The sequence below is a fragment of the Lethenteron reissneri genome, chromosome 51 (genome assembly GCF_015708825.2).
Source record: "Lethenteron reissneri isolate LAM-NWPU_2019-01 chromosome 51, ASM1570882v1, whole genome shotgun sequence".
Classification (NCBI taxonomy): domain Eukaryota; kingdom Metazoa; phylum Chordata; class Hyperoartia; order Petromyzontiformes; family Petromyzontidae; genus Lethenteron; species Lethenteron reissneri.
The window spans coordinates 7796953-7821376 of NC_083829.1; the positions used below are offsets into that span (position 1 = coordinate 7796953).

At 53.9% G+C, this 24424-nt stretch overlaps 1 protein-coding gene across 1 annotated transcript in view; it reads left to right on the forward strand.

Moving 5' to 3' along the window:
* LOC133355569 (histidine ammonia-lyase-like) overlaps positions 1-24424 on the forward strand; it is a 33813-nt gene continuing 9389 nt past the window's right edge. Inside the window, exons 1-15 of the mRNA XM_061572910.1 lie at positions 1-722; positions 1314-1377; positions 7683-7710; positions 8482-8556; positions 8813-8885; positions 9105-9171; positions 10006-10043; positions 10404-10529; positions 11340-11479; positions 12193-12240; positions 21252-21399; positions 21938-22033; positions 22227-22285; positions 22978-23058; positions 24001-24066. Of these exons, the coding sequence (XP_061428894.1) occupies positions 482-722; positions 1314-1377; positions 7683-7710; positions 8482-8556; positions 8813-8885; positions 9105-9171; positions 10006-10043; positions 10404-10529; positions 11340-11479; positions 12193-12240; positions 21252-21399; positions 21938-22033; positions 22227-22285; positions 22978-23058; positions 24001-24066 (1350 nt within the window). The 5' untranslated portion in view covers positions 1-481. The remainder of the gene's footprint in view (positions 723-1313; positions 1378-7682; positions 7711-8481; positions 8557-8812; positions 8886-9104; positions 9172-10005; positions 10044-10403; positions 10530-11339; positions 11480-12192; positions 12241-21251; positions 21400-21937; positions 22034-22226; positions 22286-22977; positions 23059-24000; positions 24067-24424) is intronic.

A 24424-nucleotide genomic window follows, 5' to 3' on the forward strand; every position in this document is an offset into this window, starting at 1 on the left:
TCGTCCCGTGGGGGGGGGGGTAGGGGGTGTGTCGTCGTCCCCCCCTCTCAATCCACGCGCTCATCCTCGATGCGTCCACGTCCCCGTCTCGCTCAGTCACGACTGCTGCTGCTGATGGTCGTGGTGGTGGTCGAGGTGGTTGGAGGGATTGAGTCAGCAGGTCCAGGGCACGTGCAGACAGATTCCTGAGTGAACAGGGCAGATATAGAGGGGCCTACACGGGTCAAGAGAGGTGTAGTGTGGAGTGTTACACTAGAGAATTCTAGTGTGGAGAGTTCTATTGTAGAGAGTTCTAGTGTAGACAGTTCTAGTGTGGAGACATCTAGTGTAGAGAGTTCTAGTGTAGAGACATCTAGTGTAGAGACGTCTAGTGTAGAGGTTTAGTGTAGAGAGATCTAGTGTGCAGAGGTCTCGTGTAGAGACATCTAGTGTAGAAAGTTATAGTGTGGAGAGTTCTAGAGTGGACAGGGTCACCAGCAGCATGCGTTTCACGGCGAGGGTGCGTGGTGAGTGGTTGGCCGTCCCGGGCCGCGCCTCGGACTCGGTCTACTCGCTGGGGCTGGAGGCGCTCAAGCGGCACGTGAAGAACAAGCCGGACCACGGCGGCCTGGGGGCCCTGGCAGAGGTTCGCTTCACCGTGAGGAGGTGCCAGGGCCTCGGACTCCTGGACCAAGACGACCTGCTGGAGGACGTGCTGCAGGACAACGACTTCGTGGAGCTGGGTGAGGATGGACGAGGAGGAGGAGGGGGGCAGATGGGGATCGAGGCGAGCAGGGCTGAGATGGAAGGGAGGGGAGATGTGAGCGTGGAAGGAAGGATTAGGGAATGGGAGCTGATGAAGTGGAGATCTGTATGGGGCGAGAGTACGGGTGACGTTTGGATGGGGGATGTTACGTGTTGACGAGGAGAGGGCCTGGTTGGGCGAGGTGAGAGTGAGGATGAGGTGAGGGTTTGAAAGAGGGAGATGAGTGGACGAGGTGTAGATTTGGATGAGTTGAGGGAGTGAGGAGGTCTGGGTGAGGGGTGCGAGGATGATGAGGTGAGGGTCTGGTGAGGGATGCGAGGATGTGAGGATGATGAGGTGTCGGCATGAGGTTGAGGGACCTGGATGACGGAGGGGTGAGTGCTGTCGATGCCGTGTGTATGAGGTGAGGGGTCTGGAGACTGGATGAGGGGAGGTGAGTGCTGGTGAGGTGAGCGATGCGGGTTCCATCCACTGATGGTGTTGACCCCCCCCGTGTCCCCCCCCCCCGTGTCCCCCCCCCCCCCCGTGTCCCCCCCCCCCGTGCCGCCCCCCCCCCCGTGTCCCCCAGCCCTGGAGGGAGACGCCATGTCAGAGGACTTCTACCCCTCGCAGCCCGAGAGACTCCAGCCCTGGTGAGTGACCCCTCACCCCGTCACCCCCCAGCCCTGGTGAGTGACCCCCTCACCCCCCAGCCCTGGTGAGTGACCCCTCACCCCTCACCCCCCAGCCCTGGTGAGTGTCACCCCCCCCTCACCCCCCAGCCCTGGTGAGTGTCACCCCCCCCCTCACCCCCCAGCCCTGGTGAGTGACCCCCTCCCTCCTCACCCCCCAGCCCTGGTGAGTGACCCCTCACCCCTCACCCCCCAGCCCTGGTGAGTGACCCCTCACCCCTCACCCCCCAGCCCTGGTGAGTGACCCCTCACCCCTCACCCCTCACCCCCAGCCCTGGTGAGTGACCCCTCACCCCTCACCCCCCAGCCCTGGTGAGTGACCCCTCACCCCTCACCCCCCCAGCCCTGGTGAGTGTCACCCCACCCTCACCCCCCAGCCCTGGTGAGTGACCCCTCACCCCTCACCCCCCAGCCCTGGTGAGTGACCCCCCCCTCACCCCCCAGCCCTGGTGAGTGACCCCCATCCATCCAACCTCCACCGCCCCCCGACACAGCCAACTAGTAAGTTGTGTCACGTAAACAGAACGTGCCAATTCGTTACCAGTCGAGCACCCCTGCTGTGTGTTGGAGAGTAAACCCACAACACTTACTATTCGAGTACGACGTTTCGTACTCGAATTGATCATTTTGGTCGCGAAAAATTGGACGTGTTGAACTGACGACAGTGGCCTTCACGATGGGGCCCACAATTTGGGTTGCATCGCCACGGCGTCTTTAATTTCACACCCATGAGGGCGGTGCGCGCAACGGCCTGGCGACGGATCTGAGGCTCCGCCGGTGTCTTCGAGGAGGAAATGCCAAAGCCAGGAGGAGGTGCGATGTTGTTTGGGTCTCGAACGAGGAGCTTCATCAGGCGACACCCAAACAAAACGCGATTGTGAAAGCCGCTGTAGTCTGCGCTCCTTCAGCGGGGGAGGAGGAACAGCAACTCTGGCTGTCGCCTGATGAAGCTAGTTGTAATTACTGGCGAAACGTCGTACTCAGATTGTAAATGTTGTGGCTTGGCTCTCCAACACACCGGTGTGCTGTACTAGTATACTACACTATACACTACACTATACACTACACTATACTATACACTACACTGCACGATTATACACTACACTATACTACTATACTCTACACCAGGGGTCCTCAAACTTTTTAAACAGGGGGCCAGTTCACTGTCCCTCAGACCGTTGGAGGGCCGGACTATAGTTAAAAAAACTATGAACAAATTCCTATGCACACTGCATATATCTTATTTTGAAGTGAAGAAACAAAACGGGAATAAATACAATATTTAAAATGAAGAACAAGTAAAGTTAAATCAACAAACTTGCCAGTATTTCAATGGGAACTATGGGCCTGCTTTTGGCTAATGAGATGGTCAATGTCCGGTTCCATATTTGTCACTGCTAGTCGTAACAAGTGATGCAAGTGTGCATCCATTAGTCTAGATCTGGTTGGAGATTTCAAATGTTTCATTCTGGAAAAAGTCTGTTCACAGACATAAGTGCTGCCAAAGATGGTTGCCATTTTAAGTGCATGGTTCCTGAGATGAGGATATGTCTCAGAGGGGAGAGATGCATAGAAATTATGAAGGCTGCTTGACTTGAATGCGTCTTTCAGAGAGTCACAATTCTGCAGTTCAGCCAGTTCCATTTGGTAAATTGTATCCACATTTTCAATGTCAATAGAAAATGGGTTACGGAAAAGCTGTATGTCCTGTTCATGGAGATGAAGCTCTTTAAATCCAAATTGGAACTCCTTTTGCAATTTTTCCAGTGAATCCACACGTTTTGTTTGGGAATGCAACCAATGGTTTTTCCGCTAACAGATTTTGAGTTGTGGGAAGATGGCAGAAGTTTTCCTCCTTCACTTGTTTGATGAGGAGGCCTAATATTACTTCAAATGCTTTGACATGTGATTGCATATCACAGATGAGCTTCCCCTTTCCTTGAAGTTGCACATTGAAACTGTTGAGTAGCTCTGTTACATCTGTCAGAAAGGCAAGGTGCCATTTCCATTCTGCATCATTGAGCTCTGGTACTTCTTTGTTTTTTTAAAGCAGAAAAGCTGTAATCTGTGGAAGTAAGTCATAGAAACGTTTCAAAACTCTCCCTCGACTCAGCCAACGGACTTCTGTGTGATACAGAACATCTTCATAGTCAACATTTAGCTCAGACAGAAATGCCTGAAATTGTCTGTGGTTTAGTGCATGAGCTCTAATGAAGTTAACACAAGATACCACAAATTTCATAACCGAGTCCCACTTCAGTGATTTACTACACAGCGCTTGTTGGTGGATGAGGCAGTGTATGGCTATTGGATGAGAATGGTTATGTTTGTCCATCTCTTGGTTAATGCGAGCAATTACTCCTTTCTTAGACCCACCATACTAGGAGCACCATCAGTTGTCACACTGGCTAGTTTAGCCCAGTTCAGCTCCAAACCATTCACAGTTTGGCAAACCTTTTCATAGATATCCTCTCTTCTTGGTTCTTTCGGTAAAGTCACGTAGAAGGGAAGTAATAAAATAATAAAAATAAAACATAATAAAATAATTCTCACGACGTTTCGGCCACAACGCAAGCAGCCGTCCTCAGGTGAAAGCCAGGTCTGTCGGGGAGACAGCATCTGAATGAAACAGCACACGAGCTTGGAGCATATATAAGCTGGGTTGGAAACGGGGGAAAGAGCGCCTTGACAAATAATTTGCATATCAAGAGGAATTTAGCATATTTATGGGACATGCAGGAATGTTATTAGTACTACATATGCAGCACGGGCATATGTAGTACTAATCACATTCCTGCATTTCCCATAAATATGCTAAATTCCTCTTGATATTGAAATTATTTTGTCAAGGCGCTCTTTCCCCCGCTTCCAACCCAGCTTATATATGCTCCAAGCTCGTGTGCTGTTTCATTCAGACGCTGTCTCCCCAACATACCTGGTTTTCACCTGAGGACGGCTGCTTGCGTTGTGGCCGAAACGTCGTGAGAATTATTTTATTACTTCCCTTCTATGTGACTTTACCGAAAGAACCAAGAAGATGAATCCCTGCAGTCACGAAAGCTTTAAATCGAAAGATATCCTCTCTTGTAGTTGTTCCTTTGATGCTTTGCAGTGCAGCAAGCTCTTCTGTGACTTCGAAATAGTCATTCGTCACACGAATAAAAATTTGAAGTTGTGCAGAATCACGAACATCATTGCTTTCGTCGAGTGCCAAGGAAAAATAGGAAAGTTTTTTTGTGGAGTTTTGCAAATGCTGATGCAAATTGTCTCCCATTTCTTCAATCCTCCGTGTAATTGTAGGTCCTGAAAGACTCACTGTGCTAAATAAATCGGTCTTCTCTGGACACATCTCTTTGGCAACAGAAAGAAGGCATTCTTTAACAAATTCTCCCTCCACGAATGGTCTGCCAGTGCATGCTATTAGCTTGGCAACTTGAAAACTTGCTCGCAGTGATGAAATATTTAGCTGCTTCTGCTTCACAAAACTATTTCGCTGAGTTGTTAATGTATTTTTCAGTTTTAATATTTTATCTTTTCTCACTTCTCCGACCAAACAAGCAAATGTATCTTTATGTTGAGTTTTATAGTGTTGACGTAAATTGTATTCTTTGAACACAGACACTATATTCTGGCATATCAGACACACAGCTCTTTCCTTGTACTGCATGAAAAAATAATCATAAGTCCACTGTTCTTTGAATATCCTACACTCCGAGTCAATTTTTCTCTTTCTTGACATCATTGTTTCCTAGGGAGTCAAAATTGCTATTAGTAAAATACCAATATATACAGCGCTACAAAAACAATATACCAGCAATAACTTTGCCCACACAGAGACATACAGACTGCACTGCCCATCAATGCAGTCTGATTGGGGGAAACTCCGCCCCCTCTCCCTCTTCCACCAATGACCGTCCTTCTCATGTAGAAAAAAAGTAACAGACAGGCAGCGGCGGCAAAAACACCCGGCGGGCCGGATAAATGTCCTCGGCGGGCCGCATGTGGCCCGCGGGCCGTAGTTTGAGGACCCCTGCTCTACACTACTATACACTACACTACTATACACTACACTACTATACACTACACTACTATACACTACACTACTATACACTACACTACTATACACTCCACTGTGATACACTCCACTACTATACACTACACTACTATACATTCCACTATACACTACACTATACACTACACTACTATACACTACACTATACCCTACACTATACACTCCACTATACACTACACTATACACTACACTATGCACTACATTACTATACACTCCACTATACACTACACTATACACTCCACTATACACTACACTATACACTCCACTATACACTACACTATACACTACACTATGCACTACACTACACACTAGTGCTGTACTAGTGACGAATTGGCCACGTTCTGTTTACGTGACACAACCCTTACGAGTTGGCTGTGTCGGGTGGTGGCGGGTTTAACGACACATTCATATATTTACGCGATCTAACCCAAAAAAACACCCTGTATTGTTTTTCTTGTGGCTACACCAACCAACCCAAATGACGCACTCCGCAGAAGGACAGAGTCGTGGTTGCCCGACGGGACGTGTCGGAATAGAAGCAAAAAAAACGATTAAACATTCATATGTAAACTTGCTCACTGATTTAAAACAAATATTTTTCGCAGAAATGTTTTGGATTCATCAGTGGTCCATGGGGGTGGCGTGGGGGGAGTGTGGAGGTCGCGGTGTGGGGTGGGGAGGGGATCTAGAGAGAGTTTACCTGGAGCGGTGTTTGAGTTTCGGTTTGGGCCGCAAGAGGGCAGTAGACAGCATGAGTCACTGCTGCACCAAAAACTCAACTATTTTTGTTAAATTATTATTTTACCAGGTCAGGCCCACTGAGCTATGTAGAGCTCTCGTTTGCAGAAGTCGACCTGGCCATCACAGATGATGGCTCAACGAAGTGGCCTATCATTGCGTGGACATGTATCGCGGCCAAATTAACGTCAACGCACTTTGTTTCTCAATGTGGAGGAGCAGAAAACCGGGAGGACTCGGAGAAAAATCCACGTGACCACTGGGAGAGAGACACACAAACTCCAAATATACAGCAGCAGGCATTGCCAGGGTTGGGATCGAACCCACGACCTCCTGTATACCAGGCGAGGTAGCTAACATCTCCTAGCCACCGCGATAATGATAAGGGAGAGACACGCAAACTCCAAATATACAACAGCAGGCATTGTCAGGGTTGGGATCGAACCCACGACCTCCTATATACCAGGCGAGGTAGCTAACATCTCCTAGCCACCGCGATAATGATAAGGGAGAGACACGCAAACTCCAAATATACAGCAGCAGGCATTGTCAGGGTTGGGATCGAACCCACGACCTCCTGTATACCAGGCGAGGTAGCTAACATCTCCTAGCCACCGCGATAATGATAAGGGAAAGACACGCAAACTCCAAATATACAGCAGCAGGCATTGTCAGGGTTGGGGCCGAACCCACGACCTCCTGTATACCAGGCGAGGTAGTTAACATCTCCAAGCCACCGCGATAATGATGAGGGAGAGACACGCAAACCCCAAATATACAGCAGCAGGCATTGTCAGGGTTGGGATCGAGCCCACGACCTCCTGTATACGAGGCGAGAGAGTCACCATCTCGCCACCGTGCTTTGGTGCAGCTTAGATACCTTGGAGTCGTTTTGAGTCATCAATCTTTCTGGTATGTGTGCCAATCAGTGCCCTGGAGCCAAGGTGACTTCCTGCTGCTCATATAAGCAACGAGGCAGTGCTGCCCGCCTACTGCTTACAGCCCTGCAGCACAGCCAGTGGTGCTAAGTCCACGTTCCTATGGCGAGGGCGAGTCTGATATTATGGGACACCCACTGTTGACTTGCTCATAAAGTGGTGATACGTTTATCGACCCCGGAGGCAGGGAGGGTGATGGGTTGCGTCAATCAAACTCCGCCGCTGGGCCGCTGTGGATCTTACTCGGATGTTCATGGAACTTGCCGCTGAAAAATGACACTTGGGATGGGTGAATGCAACTTGGGATAGTTGAATGGAACTGGGATGGGTGAATGGAACTGGGATGGGTGACTGCAACTGGGATGGGTGAATGCAACTGGGATAGTTGAATGCAACTTGGGATGGGTAAATGGAACTGGGATGGGTGACTGCAACTGGGATGGGTGAATGCAACTGGGATAGTGGAATGGAACTTGGGATGGGTGAATGTAACTTGCCAACGCAATGTCTTGTTGCAGGAACATCACTTACAAGGAGCCAGAAGAGGTGACGTCACACGCACTCACCTTCTGACACTCAACCCACACTGTTGAGGATGGGGCCAAGTGTGTGTGTGCGTGTGCGTTGTCTTTGTGTGTTGGTATGGTGTGTGTCTATGAGCGTGTATGTGTAGCTGGGAGCGGTTGTGTAAAACTGTTAGCGCTACGAACCCGGGGACCCGAGTTCGATTCCTGCTCACGGCCAACACCAGTGATAATATAATTATCTGAAAAGGTCATGGGCCTCCCCTAGGTCAACTCAGCATCAAATTAGTACCGAGTGCTATGTGTAAACATCGCCACTAGGGAGACAAAGGCGGCCGGGCATGGTGCTGGCTTACCCACTCCCTCGTGTGTCGTTCGCGCCTTCATAGGTGCTCGCTAACAGCACTTGCCCCAACAGTCTGTTAAAGGCTATACGGGGAATCTTTAATTTTAGTTTTATGTGTGTCTATGGGGAGCGGTCGTGTAGCAGTTCGCGCGCCGTGCGACCCGAGTTCGATTCCCGCTCATGGCCACCAACACCAGTGACGATTATGTGAACTCATCGTCCTCCCCTGGATCGACTCAGCCTCAAATTAGTATCTGGTGTCAGTGTGTAAACATCACCATTTGGGAGACAAAGGCGGCCGGGCGTGGTGCTGGCCCACCCACCCTCTCGTGTGCCATTCTGGCCTCGCTAAACACCACTTGCCCCAACAGTCTGTGAAGGCTACACGGGGCATCTGTGCATTGGTGTGTATATCTGCGTGTGTTTCCACGTGACCTCGCTGTGCAGTTTCTGAGCTTGGATGGCAACAGTTTGAGCACTCGGGAGCTGCTGCGTCTCGGCAAAAGCCACTTCAAGATCAAGGTGAGGCCCACAGGGCAGGTCACCAGGTCACCAGGTCATTGGGTTGCAGGCCAATGAGTCAGCAGGTCACGAGGACACGGGCAGACACCGTGAGGTTCACCTTGCCCCACTGCACCGTGGGGCATCGCTCCACCTCCATCGTGGAGCCCTGCTCCATTGTGGGGCTTGCCTCAAACAGCTCCACCGTGGGGCCAGGCTCCACCGTGAGGCTTCCCTCCGCCGTGGGGCCACTCATGCTGCCCCTGTGTCTCCTCAGCTCACGGAGGAGGCCCAGGTCAGGATCAGGAAATCGCGCGAGCTGCTGGAGACGATCATCCAGGAGAACAAAGGTCAGCCCAGGGTCACACCAAAGGTCACGCTGAACACGGTCTTGCTGCAGTTTGTCAAGGTTACACTGAACACGTGTGTAGTGTCACCGTGTCACTCCTGCACTAAACACGTGGTGTCACAGTGTCACACCTGCACTGAGCATGTGGTGTCACTGTGTCACACCTGCACTGAACACGTGGTGTCACTGTGTCACACCTGCACCCGTGTGTGCACCACAGTGGTTTACGGAATCACGACGGGATTTGGCAAGTTCGCCCGCACGGTCATCCCAAGCAACAAGCTCAAGTGAGCAAGCATCACGCAGCATCACACCACTACTACCACACAGCATCACACCACTACCACCACACAGCACCACACCACTACTACCACACAGCACTACACCACCACCACCACCACACAGCACCACACCACTACCACCACACAGCACCACACCACCACCACCACACAGCACCACACCACCACCACACAGCACCACACCACTACTACCACACAGCACTACACCACCACCACACAGCACCACACCACTACCACCACACAGCACCACACCACCACCACCACACAGCACTACACCACCACCACACAGCACCACACCACTACTACCACACAGCACCACACCAACACCACACAGCACCACACCACTACTACCACACAGCACCACACCACTACCACCACACAGAACCACACCACCACCACACCACCACCACCACAACATCACCACACAGCACCACCACCACACAGCACCACTGCCACCACACAGCACCACACCACCACCACACAGCATCACACCACTACCACCACTACCACCACTCCACCACCACACAGCACCACACCACCACCACACAGCACCACACCACCACCACATAGCACCACACCACCACCACACAGCACCAGACAGCACCACACCAACACCACCACACAGCACCACACCACCACCACCACATAGCACCACACCACCACACAGCACCAGACAGCACCACACCACCACCACACAGCACCACACCACCACCACCACATAGCACCACACCACCACCACACAGCACCAGACAGCACCACACCAACACCACCACACAGCACCACACCACCACGGGTGATGATGTCGCGTCTCTGTCGTCGCAGGGAGCTGCAGGAGAACCTCATCCGCTCGCACGCAGCAGGTGAGGGGGGGGGCTGGCGGCGCGTCGGGGCCAGGGGTTGCCACCTGTGCTGCGGGCACCGGCGTCTCTCCGCCCGGGTGGCAGCAACTGATTCATCGTCACAGCGAATTGCCCTGTTCTGACTGGCCCAGTGCAACCCTACCACTCACTCACACGCACGCTCAGCCACCCGCCCGCCCGCTCAGTCACCCACCCACTGACCCGTTTGCCCACTCACTCACTCACTCACCCACCAACTAGCGATGTCACCCATCCGGGTTTGGTCCGTGCAAAGGTGGTAATTCTCCCGCGGTGGCATCGCCTGTGCCGTGCAGCTGTGATGCCCGCGCGTGACGCCGCGTGTCTGTCGCGGTGGTGCAGGAGTGGGGAAGCCCCTCCTGCCGGAGCGGACCCGCATGCTGCTCGCACTGCGGATCAACGTTCTGGCCAAGGGCTACAGCGGCATCTCCCCAGAATCCATCAGCCGCATGATCAGCGCATTCAACGGTGAGGCCGTGCCCCGAGCTGTCTCCAGGATCGAGGCCTTTAGCGTCGACATCTACAGCATCACCATCTCTAGGATCACGATCTCCAGTATCAACATCTCCAGCATCACAATCTCTAGAATCACCATCTCTATAATCGCGATCTAGAATCACGATCTCCAGCATCACGATCTCTATAATCACCATCTCTAGAATCGTGATCTAGAATCACGATCTCCAGCATCACGATCTCTAAAATCACGATCTCTAGAATCACCATCTCTAGAATCGTGATCTAGAATCACGATCTCCAGTATCAACATCTCCAGCATCACAATCTCTAGAATCACCATCTCTATAATCGCGATCTAGAATCACGATCTCCAGCATCACGATCTCTATAATCATCATCTCTAGAATCGTGATCTAGAATCACGATCTCCAGCATCACGATCTCTAAAATCACGATCTCTAGAATCACCATCTCTATAATCGTGATCTAGAATCACGGCCTCCAGCATCAACATCTCCAGCATCACAATCTCTAGAATCACCATCTCTATAATCGCGATCTAGAATCACGATCTCCAGCATCACGATCTCTATAATCACCATCTCTAGAATCGTGATCTAGAATCACGATCTCCAGCATCACGATCTCTAAAATCACGATCTCTAGAATCACCATCTCTATAATCGTGATCTAGAATCACGGCCTCCAGCATCAACATCTCCAGCATCACGATCTCTAGGATCATGATCTCCAGCATCACAATCTCTATAAATCACGGTCTCGAGAGTCACGAGTGCGTGCGTGCGTGTGCGCGTGCAGCGTCGTGTCTGCCCTACGTGCCGGAGAAGGGCACGGTGGGGGCGAGCGGGGACCTGGCCCCCCTGGCACACCTCGCGCTCGGCCTCATGGGCGAGGGGAAGATGTGGTCGCCCAGGAGCGGTTGGGCCGATGCGAAATACGTACGCCACGCGAGAACACACACATGCACACGCACACACACGCACACACACACACGCTCACACACACACGCACACACACGCTCACATGCACACACACGCACACACACACGCGCACACACACACGCGCACACACACACGCGCACACACGCACGCATACACACACACGCACACACACGCACACACACACGCGCACGCACGCACGAAGACAAAGATCCCACGTATGACCTTAACAGACTGTAGGAGCAAGCGTTGTTAGTAGCGAGCACCTATGAAGGCCGGCACGGCATACGAGGGGGTGGGTGGCCAGCACCACGCTGGACCGCCTTTGTCTCCCCAATGGCGATGTTTACACACCAGATATTCATTTGAGGCTGAGTCGACCTAGAGGAGGCCCAAGACCGTCAGTACACGTGCACACACCAACACACGCATACACACATTCACACACACACAGCGGCCGTTCGCCACTAAGTTGCGGGGATGTGACCACGGGGAGTTTGTGCCATGCCAGGTGCACTCTGACGTGGTGCGGAAGTTGCTTTTATTGAGACGTTAAGTGGTTTTCCTATGGACTAACTCAACCCCGCCATAGGAATGTGGAATCCCCACCGCTGGCTCTACAGGGGCTCTACACAGGCGATGAGCACGCACGCCTCAACGCTCATAGCAGCCGTCGCAACAACAGGAGCTCACTGTGACTCTGTCTCTTCCAGGTGCTGCAGGCTCATGGACTTTCTCCGATATCGTTCCGCCCCAAGGAGGTAGGGCACGCGGTGTCACTGCTGCAGCTGCCTTGCCGCTACAAATACTGCTGCAGCTGCCTTGCCGCTACAGCCACTGCTGCAGCTGCCTCCTCGCTTGCCGAGACAAAGCCCTCGCCGAGGGCTCACGACTCGAGCCGAGCTCTGACGATTGTTGCTGCTGCTGCTACTGCTGCTACTGCTCTGACTGATGCGACTGTTGCTGCTCGGACTGATGCTACTACTGCTACTACTGCTGCTGCTGCGACTACTGCTGTTTCTGCTACTACTGTTGCTGCTCCGACTGCTGCTTCCGCTACTGCTGCTGCTGCTGCTACTACTGCTGCTACTGCTACTACTGCTGCTACTGCTCCGACTGCTGCTTCTGCTACTGCTGTTGCTACTGTAGTAAGTATATGGAGGCTTGACGACAGGATCGGAGGCACACTTATTTATTACACCAACACAGTTATTTACAGGTCACTGGGCTACAGGGATTTCTCGACAGCTAACCCCTCTAACCTATACCAATTCCTCCACTACGGGACTAGGGGAGGCTATCTGTCCCAGCTTGGTTAAGCTGGGATCCCGGCTCCCTGAGTCACCAGACCAGCTTCGTCTGGGCTCTCGGGGCCACGCCACCGGCTTGCCCTGGTCGGCCCTTATAAGGACAGCGAGCCAGGGGAGCTCTGGGGCCTACACTAGCTGGTCTTCCGTCTTCTCTGGTTATAGTTGAGTCCCGACTCCCGAGCCTTTCGGCTCATCACCTTTTATAGGACTTGCCCCCAAGGGGGGGCCCGTGGGGGATACACATGCGGACGTCGGTGCGAGCGCCACCCTTGTGTACGGCCGTAACCCCGCCCCTTGTGTTTGTTGGCCATCCGTGGCCATGCATAATCACACCTCAACATTCGTAGACATGCGCAATTACACCTCTACATCACCCCCCCCTGTACAGCTCGCAGCCGTCCCCGGCTGCAAAAAAAAAAAAATCAGAATAAAGGTGCATCCCTCACAAAAACCCCGTGTGTGCCTCGCGTAATTTTTAACAAGAACAAGAACAACGAGAGGAAGAGAGAGAGAGAGAAAAAAAAATAACCCGACGCACCCCCCCCGGATAACACCCCAAAACCAACATATATATACACTCCGGACGTCACCTTTCCCATCGTCCGCAAGGCCCCCCAACGGCCGACCTCACAACACCCCTCCCCTCTTGTCCGCAAGGCCCCCCAACGGCCGACCTCACAAAAGTCTGCGCGTTTTGGCGCGCGTTCTCGCGGCGGGTCCGTCACAAGGGCCCGTCCCGGCATGCTCAGTGACGGTTGTTGACGGTCCGGGTGCAAGAGGGTCAGGCTCCGCTGCCGAGTGACCCCCGACCCCTCCGGGAGGGGTTGGTGGGCGTGGGCCCGTCACTCCTGTTTCACCTGGGGGCGGAACAGTTGGCGTCAGGTAAGGCGAGTGCAGCGACGACGGGGAGTCGGCGACACCCTCACACGTTTGGCCATGCGTGTGTGTGTGTGAACCCCGGGGCGGCGTGACGAATGGTTTTAACCTTGAGGGGTGCACATACCACCGGCGCCTCCCCCATTTGACGCGAACACATTGCGGCCGCAAAACCTGCACGACCTCCACTGGCCCCCGCCACGGCCGTACCAATTTCGACGAGGTTGCCAGCGGCACCTGAGGACAGTGCAACCACGCCCTGTCCCCTGGTACCCATTTGACCACCTGCACCCGCCCCAACCGAAGCCTCTCGTTCGCCTTCTGGCGGAGTTCAGAATTTTGCACGGCCGCTTCCCGCGCCTCAGACAATTGAGCGATGTTAAATTTAACGTGTTCGGACAACTTAGACTTCGCCTGGAGCGCCGAGAGCTTCAGCTGGGTCGCCACAGGAGGGTTAACTTCGCGCCCATACATTAAAAAGAAAGGGGAAAATCCGGTGGCCGCATGGGGAGCCATTCTGTAGGCCTGCAACACACCGGCTATGCGGAGGTCCCAATCCGTCTGGGATACCGACACCTGCTGGGACAGCATGGACGTGATGGTCCGATGCAGCCGTTCCACCATCCCGTCAGTTTGTGGGTGATACGGAGAGGTCCGAACCTTCTCCGTACCCAAGAGGTCGCACACCTCACGTAGGAGTTTACCAGAAAAATTCCTACCCTGGTCAGTAAGCAGCCGTTCCGGAGCATCCTTATCGAGGACATAGCCCTGGACAAAGGCCTCCGCGATGGCTGCTGCCGATTGGTTCGCCAGGGGCCAGGCCATAGGCCATCTCGTGAAGTATTCAACCCCCGTTAGTAAATACCTATTGCCCCTGGGTGTAGCGGGAAATGGGCCAAGTATGTCCAGAGCGACGAGCTCGTTAACCCTGGAAACTTTTATGGACTGCAGCGGAGGGTTGGACCCCCTAGCAGGTGGCTTCCTCTGCGCGCATTGCGTGCACGACCCCAAGAGGTCCCCCACGTCCTTTTCCATGCCCGGCCAGAAGAAATCTAGCTGGAGCGTGGCAAAGGTCTTATGAACCCCCAAGTGCAGAAGCCGCTCATGAACAGCCCATACCACCTTACCCCTTAAAGCAGCAGGCACCACGAGCCGCTGGCGCCGGGTTTTACCATTCCAGTGCATTAAAAGTCCCTGGAACAACCCCCACGAGTCAACGTTTTCCACCCCCTGGCCAATCCCCCCGGCGCGACGGCGCAGAGCGAGGAGGGAGGTGTCCTCCATTTGGAGGCGACCCCATTCCGCGACTGACAACCCCAGCAACGAATCCCTCCCTTCTTGCTCGATAGGACCCGAAACCGAAGGTGCATCAGCAGCGGCCACGAGGACCGAATCGGTGGTGACGTTCGGAGACCTACAACGCCCCGAACCCAAGAGGCACGCGCACTCCGAAGTGGGTGGCAATCGCGACAGGGCGTCAGCGTTCGTGTGGCGGAGACCCTTACGATATGTGGTGACAAAGTCATAGTCTTGGAGAATCTCCAACCATCGAGACAACTGGCCCGATGGTTGTTGAACCCGCAGGGCGTATTGTAGGGCCGCATGATCTGTACGGACGGTGAACCGCCGACCGTACAGATACGGGCGGTACTGCTGAATGAAATAAACAATCGCCAATAATTCCCGACGGGTAACGCAGTACTGCTGTTCGGCTGGAGACAGTACCCGACTACCGTAAGCCACCACATGCTCTACGCCCCCAATGAGCTGGGACAGCACGCCCCCGATGCCCGTGTTACTTGCATCTGTATCGAGCAAGAAGGGTTGTGAAAAATCCGGGTAATTCAACGGCGGCGCCCCCACCAAAGCATTCCGGAGGGCGCGAAAAGAAGCCTCCTCCTCCGGCCCCCAATGAAACCTGACTCCCTTGGACGTCAAGGCATGCAAAGGTTTCGCAATCGTAGCGAAGTCAGCCACAAATCGCCGATAATACGACGCGAACCCAATGAAACTCCTGACCTCTCCCACAGAGGTGGGAGTCGGCCAGGAGCTGACGCATTCCGTTTTGGCGGGATCAGTGGATATCCCCGAGCGCCCAACAATGTGACCCAAATATCGCACCGATTCGCGGAGTAAATGGCACTTCTGTGGTTTAAATTTCAAATTGGCAGCCCGCATTTTGAGAAAAACAGCACGCAACCTCTGGAGGTGTTCCTCGAAGGATTTGCTAAAGACGATGACATCGTCTAAGTAAATCAAACACGAATCCCATTGCAACCCTGCCAAGACCAATTCCATTAACCGCTGAAAAGTTGCCGGCGCAGAATGTAAACCCATCGGCAAGCGGTTAAATTGGAAGAGACCCTGCGGTGTCCGAAAAGCAGTCTTAGGTTTTGATTCGTCATCCAGAGGAAGCTGCCAGAATCCAGATAGCAAATCGAGGGTGGAAAAGAATCGCGCCCCCGCCAAGGCATCGAGCGACTCATCCATTCGAGGAAGCGGGTACGCATCTGCCACAGAGATTTTGTTCAGACGCCGAAAGTCGACACAAAACCGCAGTGAGCCGTCGTGTTTTTTCACCAAAACGATCGGCGCGCCCCACGGGCTATTGGAAGGGGAAATGATATCGGCGGCTAGCATGTCATCAACAGCCGATTTGACATGATCCTTTTCGGCGGGACTCAACCGAAAGGGATTTTGGCGGATTGGCGCGCTGTCACCCGTGTCAATATGGTGTCGCAGCAATTTAGTACAACCAATATCAAATTTGTGTTGACTAAAAACGTCAGCAAATTCGCTCAGAAGAACTCGCAGCTGCGCGCGCTGCGAGTCGGACAGGTCCACTGAACCCGCGCAAAGCGCATCCAGCCAACCGTCATCACAGTCCGAATGCGGTCGCGACGGAGGATCGGTGGATACCTGACCCACGAGTGGTTCCTCATAGGGTACCGGCGTTGCGTGTGCAAGCACGGTCCCTTGAGGAACCACGGCCGTTCGCGATCCCACATTAAGGACTGCAATGAAGGGGTCCCCATCCCCTCTCACCATGGTCTGAGCCGCGAGCAAATCTGGTCCATTTACCCCGGCCCGAGATGGTCCCAACAAGACCCCCCGATCCGCAACCCCTTCATTAAACGGCCGACGCAATCTAAGAGGGACGAGCATCTGAGCCCCCGGAGGCACGCGCACAGTTTTTGTGACGAGCGCCTGCACGGTGGCAAACGCCCGACGCTCCGTGGTGGGGGAAGACAGAAATGTAACGCGTCGGCCCGATGGGAGCTCAATGCACCCTTGGTCAATAAGGATGCGGATGGGCATTTTGGCCAGAAAATCCGTCCCCAACAGGCACGGAACCGCGAGTGAGGAGGAAACCAAAACAGGCCCGGATAATTTAATGTCCCCAATGCAGATAGTGGCGCGGATTTGGCCAATAATGCCCAGAGAGCCCCCGTTAGCGGCATAGCACGGCACGTCAACAGGGAGCAAGGGACGACTTTGAACGGGAAGGATGTTATAAATTAAATCAGATATAATGGTCGCCGATGCCCCTGTGTCAATTAAAATCCGCACCTCTACCCCATCAATGTGACCGACCACGACCGATGATCCCGCCGACGCAGCAACGACACGATGGGCGAGCTCCGACCACTGACCCGGTTGGAGCGCCCGCCGCATTACCGAACGATCGCGCGCGACGGATGGGGAATTTGGAGCCCTGTTTAGGTGGGCGCGTGAGTGTGTGTCGGATGTGTGCGTGGGCCAAACGTGTGAGGTGCCGCGACTCGCCGTATTTCTCTGCTGGAGCTTGGGAGGAGACGGCGTGGCGTCCTGACGAGGTGTCGCCCCGCGCTGACGGGGAGCCCGGCATCCTGACGCAACGTGGCCTTGCAGGCCACAGTTGTAGCAGCGTGTGAGCGCCCCCGATGTCCTGGGCTGCTCCTGGCGGCTCGGTCCATTCCGAGCCTGTGGTACTGCCGCTCTCCATTCCCCTCGCCGCTCCACCCCGCAGACCTCCTCCGATGGGAGGGCGGTAGCCGCCATGGCATGGCTGGCCGCCCCCTTTGCCGCCTTTCGACGAAGGGACCGCAAGCCCCCGTGGATGTGGCGCGCGACCAGCAGGGACGACATCTCTGAGTCGTCTTGAGCCAGGACGTTGACGTCCAGCTCATCAGCGAGTAGCAGCAGCTTCTCAGCCACCATGGCATCCACTCCTTCCTCGTCCATCCTTGGGAAAGCAGCCTTCGCTAGAGCCAGGAGAGCAGTCCGGAAGGCCAGAGGTGATTCGTTGGTGCCCCGACGCCGATCGTGGAAAAGCTGCCTGCAGTCCGAAGGCGGCCCATAGACGGCTGACAGCAGCTGCAACGCCAGGTGTAGGGTGGCGCGCTTTTCCCTCGGCGCCGAGGTGAGGGTAGCCAGGGCGTCGTTGTCCAGCATCGCTGGCAGCGCGCGTAGAGCCTCGGCGTCCGTCCAGTTCGCCATCTCCTGATGAGCGATGAACCGTCTCTTGAAGCCGCCCCAGTCTCCGTCTGCGCCTACGAATTCTTTCAGAGGTGGCAGACGCTGCTGCAAGGCGACGTCCGTGGCTGTAGATCGCTCTCCGTCGCTCCCCGCCGATGATACAGTGTGGGCGGGCTGTGCACATGGCATCGCCGGTCGCTCCGATGTTGACGCGCCGGCCGGTGTTGATGATGTCACGGCTTGTGCTTGGCGCTCAGCAGTCACGTGACGCGGGCCGGCCCCGCCGTCCGCTCGCACTGTAGAGATGGCGGGAAATTTAACCGCCAGCCGCGTCGGGGTGGCGGGAAACGTTGCCGCGCGCCGGCTGCTGTCGTCGACCCGCGCTGCCCCTCCAGCCCCCAGCCGCGTGATCTCCTCCAACGCAGCGGCGGCGGCGTAGAGCAGTTCCGCCAGGCGGGAGTGGGCCAGCCGGAGTCCTTCAGCCGACGCATCCCCCCCCTCTTGTCGTAGCGGCACGGGCGTACTTGGCCCCGGCTGCTCCGATCCGACCCCGGCCATCTCTGGTGTTGAATCGGCCGCGGCGTCTTCCATCTCCGACTCCTTGGTACGTGTCGTCCCTCGTGTGTCCATCGTTTGGACGTTTTACTTCTGACACCAGATGTAGTAAGTATATGGAGGCTTGACGACAGGATCGGAGGCACACTTATTTATTACACCAACACAGTTATTTACAGGTCACTGGGCTACAGGGATTTCTCGACAGCTAACCCCTCTAACCTATACCAATTCCTCCACTACGGGACTAGGGGAGGCTATCTGTCCCAGCTTGGTTAAGCTGGGATCCCGGCTCCCTGAGTCACCAGACCAGCTTCGTCTGGGCTCTCGGGGCCACGCCACCGGCTTGCCCTGGTCGGCCCTTATAAGGACAGCGAGCCAGGGGAGCTCTGGGGCCTACACTAGCTGGTCTTCCGTCTTCTCTGGTTATAGTTGAGTCCCGACTCCCGAGCCTTTCGGCTCATCACCTTTTATAGGACTTGCCCCCAAGGGGGGGCCCGTGGGGGATACACATGCGGACGTCGGTGCGAGCGCCACCCTTGTGTACGGCCGTAACCCCGCCCCTTGTGTTTGTTGGCCATCCGTGGCCATGCATAATCACACCTCAACATTCGTAGACATGCGCAATTACACCTCTACACTACTACTGCTGCTGCTCCGACTGCTGCTTCTGCTACTGCTGCTCCGACTGCTGCTACTGCTGTTGCTGCTACTACTGCTGCTGCTACTACTGCTGCTGCTACTGCTGCTACTGCAGCTGCTACTGCTGCTGCTACTGCTGCTACTGCTACTGCTGCTCCAACTGCTGCTGCTACTACTGCTGCTCCAACTGCTGCTGCTACTACTGCTGCTACTGCTGCTTCTGCTCCGACTGCTGCTACTGCTGTTGCTGCTACTACTGCTGCTGCTACTATTGCTGCTGCTACTGCTGCTACTGCAGCTGCTACTGCTGCTGCTACTGCTGCTACTGCTGCTCCGGTGGCTGCGTGTATTCCCACTGAATAAATTCCGGGGTAATTTGGCAAATTTGGACCGTGGCGTCGGCCGCCTCTTGCGAACGACGCCACGGGATCTCTAACGTCCAGGGTGAAGAAGAGCAGACGGCGCGTGGCAATATTGTCACGGCTCATGCTGCAGCAGCAGTTAACCGGGGCGGCCGCTTAAGCCGAACCGTGGGATCTGTTGCAACAAGAGGGTGACGACGCTGCCGCCGCTGGGCCAGCCGCCCCGTGGGCAGTGGGACAGAGAAACGAGACACCCGTGCGTCTCTGCACACACCAATATGCAGCGTGCACAATCAGAACCTTCATTCGTGCTGCAGGGGCAATCGGATGAGCTGCAAGCATTTTCTTTTCCTCGCAGATGTCCAGTAGGGGCACGGAGTCAGTAATTTACAAGAAACAATGCAAAGACGCGATAGGAGCGGGAAGGTAACCAAATGTCAAAACATTCAAACTAAAACTAAACTTGTTACTTCACCAGGTGAAGCCACGATGGGCTATTCGCTTCTTTTTCAGAAGCAACCTGGCCACAAATGATGGTACTTCCAGCCCATTGGTCAGTCTTCATCACACTGCAGAGCTGTCGAAATTAGACTCCGGGTTTGACCTCCTTTCAGTGGTAATCTCCTGCCAATGACAACTCTGCAGTGCTGCGGCATTTGTTGCGCTGATGAGACCCGAGACGGACAATCCAGTGCGCCTGAACTCTGTAAAAGCCTCGTCGTGTTGGGGGAGAGTTGCAGAGGGCACCGGCCGTGCAGAGAGCAGAGAGAGGCTCTGCTTGGCAGAACACAATTTGAGTAGGGGGAGGGCAGGCAGTGGAGGCGACTAATCACGTCTGGTAATCTTCTTGGTTCTTTCGGTAAAGTCACGTAGAATGGAAATAATAAAATAATACAAATAAAACATAATATATTAATATACTTTATTATATTATTCTATTAAAATGTTTTATTTTTATTATTTTATTATTTCCATTCGACGTGACTTTACCGAAAGAACCAAGAAGATGAATCCCTGCAGTCACGAAAGCTTTAAAACGTCTGGTAATCTCAACAATTCATTAACTTAATCATTAAACCGCAAATTCACAATGTGTGTCTTTGATTTATTAAGACTTAGCTGACTCATTCACCTGCATTGTTTGGGATAGGAGATTATCTGCAGAACGATCAGCTTACGTGAACATACTCGCAATGTCGGCTTGTCCCACTATGCCCCCCCCCCCATCCTGCTGCCCCGCCCCCCCCCCTATCCCTCTTTAGGGCTCTTTGTGCGTGACAATTTATTTTCGTGAAAATTTTTTTCCAAAACTTTACACTTTTTAGGAAAAAATAAATTCTATTTAATTAACAATTGCTTAATGGTGGCAGGCAATCATCTGACCCATAGGTGGCAGCCATCTCAAGCCAGAGGACGAGAGGACTCTAGCCGCCACGCATATAAAGGATTTATAGTGAAAAACTTTGTTTTTACGGGTTATACTTGTTCTTGCACGAGATTTGCTTTCCTCGGGTCACTGAGCGAAGTTCCACCATCCTCTGACTTGCCCCCCCCCCCATCCCTCTTTAGGGCCTGGCCCTCATCAACGGGACCCAGATGATCACGGCGCTGGGGGCGGAGGCCGTGGAGCGGGCGGCCTCCATCGCCAGGCAGGCGGACGTGATCGCGGCGCTCACCCTGGAGGTGCTTAAGGGCACCACCAACGCGTTCGACAGCGGTGAGCTCCGTGGGAGGACGGGCCGTGGTTTGCCACGGCCACCTCCCAGGTGAACACGGGGCGCCATCTCCGTTGCCGGTGGTAATTTGAAACTGAAACTGTTTTTTTATTTGGCTAGGTAAGGCCCACTGAGCTATATACAGCTCTTTTTCATAAGCGGCATGGACGTCACAGATGATAGCTCAACTTAGTGGTCTATCATGTGGACATTTATATCAGCCAAATATTCTCGGCTCAAATTTGTAAATTTCTAAAGGACCCGGAGAAAAATTCCACGCGACCACGGCTGTAGAAACACGCAAACTCTAAATATATAGCAGCAGGCATCGGGGTCGGGATCGAACCCACGACCTCCTGTATACCAGGCGAGAGGGTTAACAGCTCACCACCGCAGCCAGATGATGGAGAGGCAGCCAATGTTTCTGCGAAGAGTGGCAAAAGCGATCGGTCGTCCACTCAGCCTCGCGCCAATCTCGCGTAGCGCACGGACGTCGGGGTGACTGTGGCCGGCGAGCGTAATGCGTGCCCTCTCCGGCAGACATCCACGAGCTGCGTCCTCACCCGGGGCAGAAGGAGGTGGCTTTCCGCTTCCGCTCCCTGCTCGACTCGGACCACCACCCGTCCCAGATCGCCGGTCTCCACGCGCCCCACCACACCAACCCACAGCCTGCTCCACCACCACCGCACCGACTCAATACCCCACACGCCTCCAATCCCTGCACCGCACACACTTTCTCACCGCCGCACTCAATCAGCGGAAGTTTGAGTCACGCGGCCCAAACCCCTGCGGGTGATCTGAGTAACGCGTGGATTGTGCCGTCCCACAGAGAGCCACAGGTTCTGTGACCGGGTCCAGGACGCGTACACGCTGCGCTGCTGCCCGCAGGTACCGCCGCGACCGTGTCCGCACACTCGATCACGTGTGCTCGCTGAGCGAGAGCGTGAGAGGCGTGTGTGTGTATGTGCGAGTGAGGGACGTGTGTGTGTGTATGTGCGAGTGAGAGACGTGTGTGTGTGTGTCTGCGCGACTGAGGGACTTGTGTGTGTCTGTGCAAGATGTGTGCGAGTGAGAGACGTATGTGTGTGTGTCTGCGCGAGTGAGGGACTTGTGTGTGAGCGGTAGTGTAGCGGTTAGCACGCTGCGCTACAAACCCGGCGACCCGGGTTCGATTCCCGCTCACGGCCAACACCAGTGGCGATTATTTGAACCAGTCCTGGGCCTCCTCTAGGTCGACTTAGCCTCAAATGAGTACCTGGTGCGATGTGTAAACATCGCCACTGGGGAGACAAAGGCGGCCGGGCGTGGTGTTGGCCACCCACCCCCTCGTGTGCCGAGTCGGCCTTTATAGGTGCCTGCTAACAGCACTTGCCTCGACAGTCTGTTAAGGCTATATGGGGGATCTTTGTCTTTGTGCAGCCAGGGGTTCAGTGACCGTGTGCAAGATGCAGTGAATGACACTGCCCGCCCTTGCAGGATTGCCCAGTCCTTTAAGCTGACAGAGTTTGATATATCACAGTTGGGTAAAACTGCTGCCCTTCTGCCCCGTGAGCTGCCCTGTGTCCCGTGTTGTTGTCCAGGTGCACGGCATCGTGAATGACACCATCAGCTTTGTGCAGAAAGTCATCCAGACGGAGATGAACAGCGCGACCGACAACCCCGTATCCACACACCTGCAGCTCGCACCCCACACGGATACACAAACACGGCACAATACACACAAAGACATACACAATAGGAACACCAACTCAAAAGCACCACCACCACACCTATAAAGATAAAGATCCCCCAGTATAGCCTCATCAGACTTTTGGGGCAAGTGCTGTTAATAGCGAGCACCACCTATGGAGGCCGGCACGACACACACGAACACAGCACAACCAACAACAAGAAGCGCCATTCGCCACTAAGTGGCGGTGACATCACCACGGTGACTGTGCCAGGCCAGGTGCACTTTGAGGCCACGTGAAGTGTCGAAGGGCTCGCTGGCAGGAGGTAAATGGGACAGACCCAGCAGGTGCCATAGATTGGCTGACCGAGATGACTGGCAGATGCACCAGCTGTACCCACTATTGTGTCAACAGCACAACACACACATCTACACTAGCAAACACATAAAGGCCGTAATTATACTATATATTGAGGGGGACACATTCCCCCCAATATCAAATATGCTCAAAATGCCCCCCCCCCCCAATATATTGCTATAAAATAAAATAATGTTTATATGATTGTAGTTATGGTTGTACTTTATTAATCCATAATCTCTGCCATTACATACAATGAAACAAGAAAAGCAATGTAATACAATACACTATTAGACATTATTGTAAAAAATAAATAAAAAGTCCATCCTATGTGTTAGTGAATTTTTTTTATATTTTAGGCAGGAAATTCGTTTTCAAATTTAGATTTTTTTTTTTTCTGGGGGGGGGGACCTCCAGACCCCCTGGAAGATTTGGCCCTCCACAATGATGACTCCATGGCTACGGCCTTGAAACACACACAAATAATCACCAACACACCTATACAGCAACATCACACACACACACAAATCGGCAACACAAACACGGCAGCCTCACGATCCTTGACAGCAGCGCGAGATGGTGTTTTACGAGCGAGGCGAGACCATCTCCGGGGGCAACTTCCACGGAGAATACCCTGCGAAGGTCAGTCACCTCCTCTCGTCAGCTCGATCAAACTGAAGCAATTATGTTTTGGTTCTCGTTAACTTTTGCTTGACTCTGGATTCACTTCACCGGCGTTCCATCCACGAGCACGTGGACACAGAGCCGGCCCAGCCACTAAGCGACCCTTGCAATTGCAAAGGGCCCCGTGGCCAGCAGAGGGCCCCCTAGAGTCACTGTTAGCTCGTGGGTGAAAAAAAATCATACATCAAAGGGGCCTCCAACCAAATTTTGCTTAGGGCCCCCAAAGGTCTAGGGCCGGCTCTGCGTGGACATCAAGTTCCCTGTCCGCGCATCAAAATCCACCCGCGGCCTTGCATCCTCCTTCACTCTACAACCT